Source organism: Colossoma macropomum, unplaced genomic scaffold (assembly GCF_904425465.1).
Source record: "Colossoma macropomum unplaced genomic scaffold, Colossoma_macropomum, whole genome shotgun sequence".
NCBI classification, from domain to species: Eukaryota; Metazoa; Chordata; class Actinopteri; order Characiformes; family Serrasalmidae; genus Colossoma; species Colossoma macropomum.
The window spans coordinates 321933-336609 of NW_023495014.1; the positions used below are offsets into that span (position 1 = coordinate 321933).

Here is a 14677-nt window from a genome sequence, read left to right on the forward strand (position 1 = left end):
TAGCACTTTTTTAAGAGTGTTTCATTTACAATATGGTTTCATTTAACATCCTACTTAACATCTTAAAGTGTACTTAAGGCAAATAGTTTCAGAGGGGTTCAGCTGACAAAAAACGTAGAGAACCAAAGCCCTGCTTTACAGTAAACAAACTTAAATACTGCAATTTTCTGCACATTTTAGAGCGAACTTTCTATTTATTTGTAGAATTTAACATTGGAAAATAAAAAAAAAACACATAAAATGTGCCGTAATTTTTGTACATGCCACATTTTTCCCAATATTATAAATTTAACAAACAGTAACTGTGCAGTAAAATGTGCAGAAATGGAGCACAGACAAATCTCTGGAGGTGGCTGAATGACAGCTGAGGCAGAAGGCACTGGTGGGGTCCGTAGCAATAAGGCGTACAGAGGTATAGGCTCAACTCTGGTCACCAGAGTTGACAACGTCCAAAGGATGTGCGGGCAGGCGTTCAGGAGGTATGAGCCAGCAGGATGGCGAGGATGGGACAGCATGGAGCATGGACTAGATGGGAAAGTGCACTGCAATGAAAGATCACCTGGTTCAACATCTGGCAGGCAGACTTCCATCGAATCAAGTTCTTTGTCCAAGCTGTTTATGATGTTCTACTGAGTCCAGCAAACCTTCACGTCTGGGGCACCTTCAAGAGGGCAGATTAGTGGGTGAATGCTGCTGGAGTGCATGGTGGGGTCTGATCAACCCTGGCTGGGTTGCCTTGGCGAGGGTCTCTGATGTTAAAAGACTCGAAAAGCTGAATGACTCCAGGTTACATCACTGATAATGCATCCCAGCCAATCTGCAAGATGTATCATTCATCTTCGAAGCATTATCTTGTACCTTATTCATATTTCAGATACTTTACTGATGACAAAGCCAGCAAACATACACTATAAACTAAACATACAACAAATAAACTAAACATTTGTTTATTATTGACCATTAACAGTGTTCAACAGTGGAGCATTCATAAAATAATAAGAAAAAGAACTTAATACACATAAAAATACTCAATAAACACTATAAAATTGTTTCCTTTATGTCCATGTTTCATTATCTAAAATATGATGTGCATTATTTGATATGTTTTCAAATCTTTCTGCATAGTTTATAAAAGGCATGGCTGATAAACACAGTCATATTTGTAGAAACATGACAGTGTTCAATATCATCGCTGTTGGTCCAGCTGCCCTTTACATCATGTTCAAATGCCATGATGAATAAAGCAACAGAAATGCTCCAAAATGAATCCATTCAAAGCGCAGAAGTTACAATTTTAGACATACAAGGTTTTGATGGGACAGCGATGCTGTGACTTATTTTTTCAGCTATATTTAGTTTAATAATGTGAAAGACTGAAAATCAGAATTTGTTTTGGTCTCCCAAATTCATTTTTAATTGCATAGTTTATTTTTTAGCTCAATACCTTGGGTGTAATTCTTAAATAATATGGCTTTTCAAATTCCCTTGTTTGTATAGTTTACAAACATGTTTTTCCCTGCTGTGAAAGTGTTTTTCCTCTGAGTATAGAAGAAATAAGCGTTGAATAAATCAGCCCACCCTTTTCACATCCTCAAAAAGAGTCGACTTCCTGTATTATCTTTACATCTTTGGTTGATTACACCGCTTTGGCTGAAAATACTCTTCGGTATGGACTTTAACGGAGTCTCTGTGCTGCTCCATCCAGACGAGGGTTATTCACACACACTCCTCATAAGGAGCTCTTGTTCAGTTTCTAGTTATAATTGCTAAAATGTTGGTAGAAAAGTCTTGAGCTGTAATGTCTCTGTAACAGATAAGCGGTCATGATAAAAACTCAGGCCAGTTAGAAGCTCAATATCTCGAACTCGTGCCACATGATGCTGAGCCCACTCTTTCATCCATGAATAGTCACTTCCATTCTGCAGAAACAAGAGAAGGACATAAAGTGATGAAAAGGAGCTGAATAAACACATGGCAGATTAAGTTAATTTCTAATTGGTACACTTGATACACTATATGGCCAAAAGCATGTGGACACCTGACCAGCACACCTCTCTGAGCTTGTTGGATATTCCTTTCCAGAACCATGGGCATTAATATGGAGTTGGGGCCAATATCAACAAACACAATCACAACCATAAAAAAATCAACATTTGAAGTCCAACTTTTCTCTGTTTGATAGTATAGAACTGCAAAGTATAAACTTTAATATGTGTTTTTTTTTTAAACTGTCTTTGTAAAATATGCTATAGAGAGATCATGTTGTCCTACCATGTACATCACTGCCTGGTTGTAGTTTCAGTGCACAGTGTGGAAAAGTTAGCAGAGCTGCTCTAGCTCAGTTTCTCAGTATGTTTGCTCAGTACTCAGTACATGGTGTGCTGCGTATTAATTTGAATGAAACAGTTTTACTGATAAATGTTCATAAACAGAGCTGTCTGTAAAGGCTGCGTTTCATGTAGCATGTTAATCAGACCAAGTGTTTTTTGTACAGTGTGTGTATGAGTCCTAGGCTTTGTCTGTATACGATGGTCTATTCAAATGTACAGTGAGTCACCAAAGAAGAAGATAAAATCTCACAGTGTTTGTCTGGTTTTAGAACACATTCAACTACAGCTCAACCAGCCAAACAAAAACATTTCAACTCGACACATGAGCTCCTTGGAGGCATTAGGCTCGGTTGTGATTCCTGCCGACACCGTGCTACAGAGATTGTGGTTGAAAGAGACAGGTGAGGAGCAAAGGATCAAAACTATGAAACATACTTTACTCACAGCTGAGCAACTACCATGGTAACCACAGAGAGAGAATGTTCAAAATGATAGTCTCATTTAACTTATGTTAAACAACGCTTGTTCAACAACGCTTTCAGGAAATGCACCCCAGATGCGCCCTTCTAACTTAGAACAAAAACCAAAAATAGAACTCGTTTATATCTGCTACTCACATGACAAGTCTCCATGTTATCAGGTCGGTGGGGCAGAATGAAAGACAAAGTCTCAAGTGGACCATCACACTTTGGCAGAGCCACAGAGGAGTTCTTACAGCTTGTGAGAATCACAAAGAAATGCGTGGGCATGGGCACTTCATTCCTGGTACAAAGAAACAGCAGTGACAGTAATAGTGAGATTTGTTAGATTTGCAAACACTTCTACATTACTAAAGCAATGAACCACAAGAAACTTCCAGTGATTACATAATTAAATCACAATTGCTTTTAAAAAAACAGTGACAAAATACAATATTCAAAAATACATAAATGCTCAATAGATAATATAATTTATTATTATTAATAGCAATGAACAATTGTTCCCCATTCATTGTAGTTTGTTAACAGCAGGCTATGGTCACCAAGCAACATAATAGTCAAAGATCATCTGATAAACATCACAAAGGGTACCAGTAATTTGACACATTGGTGCAGATATGTGAGTTTAACAAGTATTTAACAACAGCTTCAAATGTGACTCAGCCAATCAGATTTCAGAACCCAGGTCTTCTGTTATATAATACAAATCCTCCCTGATTTTTTTATTCCATCCAGGTCGCTCATGACTACACTATAGACTACTGTGGAAAAATTAAATATGAAATATGTTTCATTAATATCAATTACGTTAAATAAACTACTTGCATAGCAGTTATGCTGATGTAACATATTCATGTTGAGCCAAAATACACATACGCAACTTTTTTTTCAGTGTAGGGGTGTAACAATAAGCAAATTTCATGATATAATATGTATTAGAAGTTTTTGCATCACATTATGATATATTTTCTTTACACAATTTAAAAAAAGAAATGCAACATAACTTTCACGTTTATTTATATATTTAGGTAATTCTCAAAATTAAAAAAAAAACTGACCAAATACACAATACCACACATTTGAGTGATTTCACACAAGTTAGCGTATCTGAGGTATTAGCACAGGTATCTGCTCCTCGTGTTAAGCAATGTCTGAAAACTGTGACTGTTTGCTGAATGCGAGGATGATCCATTCAACGTAGGCTGATTTTTCCAGTTCTGAGAGCTGTTCAGTGGAGTTTTTTTACATTTGTGGTAATAGTTTTCAGGAATATTACAGACCATTCCCCCTATCTCACATTTTATAGCATGAAATATGGTCTCACAACCCCTGTATCAGAAAATATATTGATATTAACATGCTTATTGTGAGATGCTTATAAAAAGCTTATTGTGAGATGCTTATAAAGAGATCTTTAATGTCAGTGATAAAGTTGTCCATATAATTAGATTTTGCCCCTGATCATAATGAGAAATATTTTGAAAATGTAAAATATCTTGATGTAATGACTTGGTTGGTTTTGAGAAAAAATGTCAAATAACTTACGTTGTCCTCCCCGTCATGATGTCATAATTTCCATCGAAGTCTTTATCGAATATTGGTCCACTCATGACATTCATGCCGTTCATATCTTGTGAATACTTCACCAGCAGGACATTGTGGAGGTGATCCCAAATGCCTAAATAAGCAAAGAACCAAACATGATACTGTAATATTTACATAATAATGTAAAACATGACAAATCTTAACAAAAAGCAACATTTGAAATTACATGGAAAATCAAATGGTCATGATTACCAACCATGACCTCTATCAGCTTTAATCTGCTGACTCTTAGTGACTTTACAGAAAGCACATTAAATCATTATGCATGCTTGGCCACTAGAGGGCATGGTAAAGTCAAAAATGTACCATCAGCAGCCAAACCAAAACACAAAACACGTCCAACATTTCGGGGTGTAATTGTAGGGATTTTCCCACAGAATAAGGCTCTCAGAGCACCTTCTGGCAGTAGACTAAATCTGAATGTTCTGTATTTGTCAGTCTGTTACCTTAAACAGCAGCCTTTTCTTAGAGTAAAACCACATGCAAACATTTGTCATTCAGACCGTGCAACAAACCTGAAAGTTAATTTACAACAGTTTGTGTAAAAGTGACAAACAATCCTGCTAAAGTGTTTTATTTATCATTATTTTTGTAACTGCACTGTCACGTCTCCTGGTTAGGTGAAGGCTTCATGCCCTGGTGCTCAAGACTCTAAAGGCGTGTTTTACAGGAAGGTAATCATTTACACCAGGCCCAAACTGAAGTATAACACAGCTGATGGCAAGATAAACTGTATAAACACATGGTGTGGCGCAGAGAGGGCAAAATCACATGGAAATTAAAGGTCATTTTAGGGTACAGTGGACGTGGTCAAAATAAACTGAGGAGAAAAAAAGCGTTAAGGTCAGTGAGCAGCATTTTGTGCTGGATAAGCAGGAATAAACGGGGGCATTCTTCCGCCTCCTAACATGAACATTTACCTTTGAAGACAGGAAACATTGGTGCCATGTTACTCGTAATCAAGGAGTCAGACTCGGTGCCATTTAAGCTCAAATCTGTGGAGAAAAATAAAACGAATTTAATAAGATTCAGTGGTGTGAGAAATGGACCCTTTCACACTTTTGATGCAGCAGAAGTTGTTAACCGCGGTGTTTACTAATATGAATGTAGAGAGGACACATTTTGTACATCATTATTACGATATTTAACCATTTTTTACTAAAGACATTTGGTTGATGGAGCAGTTTTCATTTTAAGAGAAGAGCAAGCACAACAGCTACTGACACTGCAGCTGCTGACATACCCAAAACGGTTCAGCATCAACGCCATACTGGTCTAAGCTGGTTTGGTGCTGGTCATGTGACAGTTTAGTTGGTCACACAGCATGATCATGCTCATTGACCAGCATACCAGCATCCAAAAACACTGTCCTAAAAAAAAAGGGTGTCTCCATTTTTTCAATTTTATTTATTTTTCTACATCATTTGAGCACAACAGCTGCACTACCATTTGTGTGAAACTTTCATGATGAATGGACCAATAGAAATGCTCCAAAATTGCTTTGAACAAAATTTATCTACATTGCCTTACATTAAAAGCAAAGAGTGTTTGGCATTCTGAAATGTTTACATTTCAGAGTTAAACCATTTAATACAACCAAAAGATTATGACATCCAACATGCACAACACTGCACAACTATGTTCTAGTAAACATTACTAGAAGGTCAGCCTTAGCCAACCTTGTTATGTACTTTGTCATGATATCCTTAATTTACCTTCACGGTCATGCTGGTAAGAAAAAGCCTGTTCACTCTCTGAAAATGAAAACAGCTCCAACAAACCAACGTCTGCCGTGGAAAAAAATAGGTAATTTCCTTAATAAGCACGTCCTCTCCATTTGAGACATTATAAAGGACAACTCTGTCTCCACTCTCATTAAGAAACACTGTTAATACTGTAATGTTTTCCCTAAAGACTGTGAGTAGCAGTAAAAAAAAAAACACTTTTTTGTGAAATGAGCTGTGCAACTGCCTGGAAAATCCACTAAAATCATGGATGATGTGCATCTGGACAAGTATAACATTATGAGACCACTGCTGAGTTGCTCATTAAAAAAGAGTAGGTAATTAGGCCTGCAGTTTTTTCAAGGGAGGAGGGAAAAAACACTGTCTAGACCGATCCAGATGGCAGTAAAATCACAAAGGAGCACCTGCAAACGAGGAAATTACTCCAGGACCCCATATAAATTTAATCTTGTCCAAACAGTGTTACAACAACTTCTGCTGCATCAAATACACCAGTGTGAAAAGTGTCTATTATATGATATGCAGTACATCTCCAGCTTTGAATTCTTCTCGCCCAATGGTTCCCAAAGCAGTACCCACGGCCCCCAAACTGCACATTCTTGCTCTAATCCTATGTGCTGGGAGCTGGGATAGAGCTGAAACTGTCTGGGGGGCTCTGAGGACCAGTTTGAAAACCACTAGTTTTTCATGTCTCCAGGCCACTTATAATGCATTAAATGTAACTGACTGGAATGTGAACATCATTTCAACATGAATAAAATATATTACATCAACACAATTAGTGCCGAAAGTAAGCCAAAACGCATATATGTGTAATATATTCGATTCAGGAGGAAATGATGAATCCAGTCAAAGTCAATGCAGTCACTGTTTCCAGCATAAGAAGTATAGCAATTCAACCACAGAGCTGAATCAGTTTATTTGAGCTAGAACTGAACAATAACTGAGACGTGCTGTGAAGCTCACTGGGAGGATGGAAAAATCCATATGTCAGGGTGGAGTTATCCTTGTAGAAGGAACAAGACTGCCTTGCAGAGGTCGGAATGCGTACATCAGCACGAACACACTCTTCTTGGGAAGAACTGAGGGGCTGCACACCAGCCTGGGTGTATGTTTGAAAGAAGAAAGAAAAATGAGAGGAGAATGTTTATGTGGAGGACAGCTATTACACACGCCGATGTACTGGAGAACGAGTGGTGAAAGGTATGCAAGTAAGATAAAACTATACTTATAGGGAGCAAATGCAGTTTAGAAGGGCAGAGGGAAAATGTTATTTATCTGTTTTATTAAGAGGAAATAAAATAAAGAGTGAAAAAATTTCACTCAGTCAGGATGTCACTACGAATAACAAGTTATATTAAAAGACCCATATCATGAATTTCTCCTCACTTTTTTTAAATAGAACAGTTTGATGTAGTACTTAAACACTGTTCAAGTTTCAAAATGCTCCATTCACTCTCCAGTCCATATGGTCCACATGTGGAAACTACGTGGCAAAAACCCAAAAAGCCCATATTGAATTCACTGTTTCACTGAAACCAACACATTTACAAAGATCCCTCTATTCAGCCTACAGCAGCTTAGCCCCGCCCACTCACACCAACGTTAGAAGCAATGTTTTAGCACAGACTGCTTTTTGAGTTAGTCAAAACAAAGAGCAGCCAATCAGAACAGAACCCATTTACATATATCGGTTTTAAAGGCCCAGTAACAAAATAACCTTATTAATTTTACAGGATAAGAGAGAACATGGCAATAGAAAAATGAATTATTATGTTTTATCTAATGAAGCAATGTTAGGAGTCTTGCCTTATTATTGTCTTATTGGTTTAACACAGTGGCGCTTCAGACTTATATCTGATTGGGGTTAGCTAACAGTATGGTCTAACAGCCTGACCACCACTGGCCAATATAGATAGTGACGTGCTTTGTGTACATGGGCAGAGATGGATGGTGGAGTCAAAAGGTTCTAATGTTACTGTATTTCAGCATGCAACCACTGGAGTGCCATTTTTACCTACTGCACCTTTTGATTCCACAGATTTGTCAAAAGTTCTGCCAAATTCAGTCGTAAACAAAGTCAGTAGTAGTTTGATGCAGAACGGTTCACTGTAGAGAAACTTTCTGATTTCTTTAGTGATGGTGATCGGTGCCGGGGTCTATAATATAGTCACTTTGTTGATTATCCAAAATGACTAGTAAACCTACACTTGTCTTCTGAGTTTCTATTTGTAATACTGATAACAGAAAAATAGTGATAGATGTACAATGCCTGGCATGAACACCTCCACCATTAATGCATTTTAAAAAAATCATTTTATGCCAACTATCTTAAACAGTGTGTCAGGCATCAGGCAGCGTATTCTATATATTTCAATAACTTGGAGTTTTAGAGACGTCTGGTTCCTATCACCACCACTGTGAACAACTCTGACTATATTTCTCTAGAACTGAGCATTTCACACCAAACCATTCTGAAGAACTGTTTACATCTTAACCATTTAATTACAGAGAAAGTTCGAAAAATTCCCCTTTAAGTGCTCAAATTTCATCGCTGGAGATCAGCAAAACTGACATACTGGTGACAGTGAAATTCTTTAATTCTTTTTTTTTGTATATAAAAATGTATTTAATTTGTTTACATCAGGTTGTATATTCTTTTTTCACTAAGATGTGAGAAGGTGTAACTTTCTTTGCTAATTTGACATGGCTGTTTTCAAGACAGCCCAAAGCTTTTCCCTATGCCCACTTTGTTTATTGTGGTTTGAATAGGTCTAGACTGTTTTATCATCACAGTTACTTCATTTTTTTACTCTTATCATAAGTTGGAAACTGGCTCTATCAGATATCAGTGCACTGCTGGAACTATGCAGTTATTGCACACAAGAAAAGTATAACCAAGATTAACATTCAAACAAATGTGCTTTTACTAACCTGAAGTAAGTGGTCTGAAGATAAAATAAATACAAATTAATAACACATTTGTTCAAAAACACACAGAAAATGAATACACAGTGAATACACATTTCTATTTTCATCTTCAGTTCTAGCCGACTGGACTTACAGTGATGATAACTAATTTACATTTATCAGAAAACTGTATGACAGAAATGATGAATGAGTAAAAGCTGCCCTGAGTGGAGTGATAGTTATGTGAGCAGTAGAACACATAAGTCAGAGTTCAACGAGTGTAGCTCATGATTTATGCTGAGGCTTGACCACATAATGAAATAGTACATGCATGCTGTGAAAGCTAACACGAGGAAAGGATATATGATCTGAGAGAGCTGGAGACAGATCAGCTTTTCTTGTGTCGAATTACCTTCAAGGGAAAATCACACACAGGCTATTTAACTCTTCAAATATACTTTCACTATTTTAAATTATAAAGATGGAATTCTCTGAGTTTTTTATATTTTTGTATTGCATTTATCACCATTATCGCCACATTTTCAAGACAACACTGATAGGTTTTATCAATAGTTTTCATCCTTTGAGAAGATTGTTGATTTTCATCATTGTTGATACAGTAGGTAAATAAAGACATATACAAATGCATAGCATACCCTATATGTCCAAAAATATTCAGACAGCCCTTCTAAATAGTGAGTCACACAGGCATTCAATTGTGCACAGACAGCTTGTTTAATCTCCATAGAAATGCATTTCCAAAAGAATGAGATGCTCTGTAGCAGCATCATGAGCATCATTATGCTCAATGCTGGCTAGAGGTGTATAAAGCCCCCAGCATTAAGCCGTGGAGCAGGGGAACTGTGTTTTCTGGAGTGATGGAGCTTCTCTGGGATGAGCTGGAGTGATCCAGAACTGATCATCCAACATCAGTACCTGACTTCACTAATGCTCTTGTGGCTGAATGCAATCAAATCCTCACAGCAATGTGCCAACATCTAGAGTAAAGCTTTCCCAGAAGAGTAGAGGCTGTTACGGCAGCCAAGAGCAAAAGAGGTTCTATACCCTAATACCCTTGATTTCAGAAGAAGCACTGGATGACTCACAAAGTCAAAATCTTGAGAAAATAAGACATTTCAAGCTACCGAGTCACTGTGTATGTCTGTCTGTCTACCCTGTGATGGACTGGCGACCTGTCCAGGGTGTATCCTGCCTTCCGCCCAATAACAGCTGGGATAGGCTCCAGCACCCCACCGCGACCCAGAAGGATAAGCGGTTTAGATGATGTATGTATGTATGTATGTAAGCTACCGAGTCACAGTTTGAAACAGATGGATAAAACACGTTTTTTCTCCTTTTATACAAAACAAGCCACATAAATACATCTGTAGTGAATTGAATAGTTACTTACATATTTGTTGTTTATTTACTGTCTTTTCCATTATTTATAGCTACTTACATATGTGTACTTACTTGCTTTTTTTAATTGCTGATGGCTATTTATATATGTTTACTTGTTTTTATTTGTGCTTTTTTTCCAGTCTGTCCCTTTTAGGAATTAATGGATTGGAGTTTAAATTAACATATTGATACTACTGGTTCTCTTGCCTTTTCTTCACCCTCTGACTCGTGTGCTTGTCATGTGAAGCTCTTTTAGCATCTGTGCTACCACCTATAATGAAAGCAAATGTTTTTCACAAGCGTAGGTTTTTAAAAGAAGAGTGTCATTCTTGTTTTTTAAGAGCATCTGGTGAAGGCTGTGCTGACTGAAACATTCACCATCTTGCTGCTTTATTACTATTTTCAATTTCCAGAGAAATGAAAGACAATCTCACCAGTGGTTCCAGTGTATATGCGACCCAGAGAGGCATGAGGATGTCTTTGCTGTATCCACTGATGTAGGATGAATGATGAAGTAAGCAGTAGTTGGCCTTCTCCTGTAAAACTCGTGGAACTCCGTACGGTAGATGAAGACGTTTGGCGGTCATGTCTGAGTACAATAGGTTATTACTTACTCAGAATCATAAATCTAAATGTTTAAAATATGCTTTTGCAAGTCAAGATTAAGAAAATCTGAGAAAATCACATCTAACATTACATACCGGAATGTGAACTGATGAGTTGTTGGTTGAGAATTTTCACCTGAAACAGAAAGAGGAAAAGTTGAAATATAAACATTAACATAGAGCAAAATATGAATGTATCAATAAAATTCACAGCAGAGTTTTAATGAAATAGCTCATACACTGCAAATAATCAGATTTGGTAACAGCATCTTAAATGTGGGCCAAAATTTCTAATATTTCCAATTCTAAGATTGTTCTAAATATATACACCAACAGGCATAACATTAGGACCACCTCCTTGTTTCTACGCTCATTGTCCATTTAATCAGCTCCACTTACTATATAGGTGCACTTTGTAGTTCTACAATTACAGACTGTAGTCCATCTGTTTCTCTGCATACTTTGTTAGCCCCCTTTTACCCTGTTGTTCAGTGGTCAGGACCCCCCATGGACCCTCACAGAGCAGGTACTATTTGGGTGGTGGATCATTCTTAGCACTGCAGTAACACTGACGTGGTGGTGGTGTGTTAGTGTGTGTTGCGCTGGTGTGAGTGGATGAGACACAGCAGTGCTGCTGGAGTTTTTAACCACCTCAGCATCACTGCTGGACTGAGAATAGTCCACCAACCAAAAATATCCAGCCAACAGCGTCCTGTGGGCAGCGTCCTGTGACCACTGATGAAGGACTAAAGGATGACCAACACAAACTGTGCAGCAGCAGATGAGCTATTGTCCCTGACTTTACATCTACAAGGTGGACTGACAAGGTAGGAGTGTCTAATAGAGTGGACAGTGAGTGGACACAGTGTTTAAAAACTCCAGCAGCACTGCTGTGTCTGATCCACTATCTATTTTTAGACATTTTTACTTACATAAAGCATATATGAAATCATTCTACTGTACTAGCATAAGAATTATTTTAATTATATATTTAAATAGAATTAATAAAATGAAGATAAAATTACTTAAAAATGTTTAGACATAGATTTAGTATAATTATATATATATATATATATATATATATATATATATATATATATATATATATATATATTGCCTATATCTAAGATGCTCTCATTTGCCAAAACACACTACATGTTCAAACATCTCCAGACACTCCTACTAATTAAAGCATTCAACCACTTAAAAGGGTTTTTTTTCAAAATATGTGCACGATTAAACCATTAAGATGCAAACAAAGTCATTCAGAGTAGTTTCATGTGAAATGGTTTATTCTAGAGTTAATGAGGCAGACTTGGTCACAGTGTTGCTAATAGGAACCATATGTCTAAAGAATTTAATATCTCTAAAAGCTCCCTCATAGAAAGTTACTGTATGAAATGTTTAAGAATACATTGCCTGATGACACTGTTTTACAATAGTTTGAGAAGACTTTACATATAGGGGCTCATGCAGGGCATTGCAAGGCCAATAGTCCTCAGTTAAAATTTGTTTTTACAGGATTTACTACTATTTTACCATCATCACCATTCCACATAAACACTCAGTAGACATGTGTAGGTTCACTGGTGGTTTGGGATGGTAAATAAAATGGCTATATCTGTGTCACCACCACTGTATTAAAAAGTATTAAAAGTGTCTCTACAATTAACAATTTCATGTCAAGCCACTCCGAATAAGTTTGTTTACACCTTGACCACCGAATTATAAAGATAGTTTGAACATTTTTGAAAATTTGTGGAATTCCTCTTTAAGGCCTATATAATCTCCATAGAAAAGCACTGGAAATAGAATGAGCAGCCAAACACGAGTCCAAGGTCTCCATGTCCAATGCCAAGTGCTGGCTAGAGGGGTATAAAGTGGAACTGTTCCTTGGAGTGATGGAGCTCAATCCAATACCATTGGGATGGGCTGGTGTGATCCAGAACTAATTATCCAACATCAGTACCTGATCTCACTAATGCCCTTGTGTCTCAACGCAATTAAGTCCTCACAGCAATGTTCCAACATGTAAAGCCTCCCAAGAAGAGTGGAGGCTGTTACTGCAGTGAAGGGAGGGGGGCGGCTCACCATTAATACCCTTAATTTCAGAAGAAACGTTGGATGAGCAGATGTCCACAAACTTTTGGACATATTCTGTATTTTTTGCAGTTTATAGTCGCTTGAGTCAGTCTTTTGCCGTAATGATCAGGATAAACGTAAGTACTGATGTGCTTGTTTTAAATAAAAAAAAATCACTAGGTTCAAACTGCAGATTGTGTTGGTTTTTGTGTGGTGCAAACCTGGTCCTTCGTGTGGGAGCTGCAGACACAGCCTGGCTCGTCAGTGGGTAAAAGAGCCTTGGTGGAGCAGCTGGACGCTGGAGAGATCTCAGCAGGGTAGACTGGTTGGTGAGGTGGATTCCTCAGGAGATGGTTGAGACTCCCATGAGTGCCATTGTTAGGTGCAGGGGGAACGCCCAAGAGATCTATATGGAGAAAGACGTGCAAGTATATAAAATTGTGTGTACATTAACTGCACCTGTTTTATTATCACTATTTTAACGCTTTCTAACACAGGCATGTTATCAGGCAAGTGAATATTAGAGTGGGGGGTGGTCTGTGCTCTTTTGGTTGGTTAGTTGGTATTCTGTATTGCCTCTGCCGTTTTGGAGACAGCCATACAGCTTGTGGAATGGCTTGGGTTCTATGAGATTTATTGCTAGTTGCCCCCTCTGGTTCAGTACTGACAACCTGAGGTTCTCCTCAGTAACTCTGACCTGTCACACATCACCACAGCACTGAAAATCCGACCAATAAAACACTGATAATCTCTTTAAGAAAGAGTCACATTCCAAAATGTAGTTATTCTGAACAACAACCAAACAAAATGATTGTGATGAATGGGTTCAATAACTTGCTAAACTTGTAGTTTTCACAAAACAGCATTTATAGGAGACTGTGGAGCTCTTATATAGTTATAATACATTAAATAGTCTATTAAATGGATTAAATAGTCTAGTGAGTAACAGCACGGCTTTGCGGCTGGCAACTGGGGTTCATATCTGCGCATAGATAGCAACCTTAGTGCTTTTGGCTGCCTTTGGAAAAAACTTTTCATACTTTGGTTTTCTCTGAAAAATATTTACTCAAGCGTGAGTGCAATAAACAGTTGAATTTAAATGAAGTTTAATTCATGTTCATGTTGCCCTTTTTCCCCTTTAGAGTGTAAAACTGCCTCAAGCCATTGTTTTATGTTCTTGCTTTAGACTTATTTCCTTTGTATTTTTCCTTATTTTCAATGCAGAGCTAGCAAATGTCTACCTCAACCATTGATTGTGTCTCTGACAGATACACACATGGCTGCTCATTACAACAGACTGTCTTCTGTGTGTTTCTCCTGGCTTCAAACAGCTTGTATGTGTTTACAACGAGTGGTCTATTGTTCTTAGTATCTACACAAACAGCTGCTGTTATCCTGACATCATCCTTGGCAGATGAACCAATAGCTGCAGGGGAGATACACAGTATAAAAGCCTGTGTGCTAGGACTGTTGTCAGACTGGATTACTGCAGACTGATTGACAACTTCATCTCTGCTTCC

At 37.7% G+C, this 14677-nt stretch overlaps 1 protein-coding gene across 1 annotated transcript in view; it reads right to left on the bottom strand.

The window, feature by feature from the left end:
- Positions 1-931: 931 nt before the first annotated feature.
- Positions 932-14677, bottom strand: part of enpp1 (ectonucleotide pyrophosphatase/phosphodiesterase 1) — an 84426-nt gene continuing 70680 nt past the window's right edge. The window contains exons 18-25 of the mRNA XM_036561113.1: positions 13379-13563; positions 11172-11211; positions 10905-11059; positions 7126-7261; positions 5335-5409; positions 4355-4487; positions 2948-3092; positions 932-1919 (exon numbers count right to left, since the gene is read on the bottom strand). Coding sequence (XP_036417006.1) covers positions 1767-1919; positions 2948-3092; positions 4355-4487; positions 5335-5409; positions 7126-7261; positions 10905-11059; positions 11172-11211; positions 13379-13563 — 1022 coding nt within the window. The 3' untranslated portion in view covers positions 932-1766. The remainder of the gene's footprint in view (positions 1920-2947; positions 3093-4354; positions 4488-5334; positions 5410-7125; positions 7262-10904; positions 11060-11171; positions 11212-13378; positions 13564-14677) is intronic.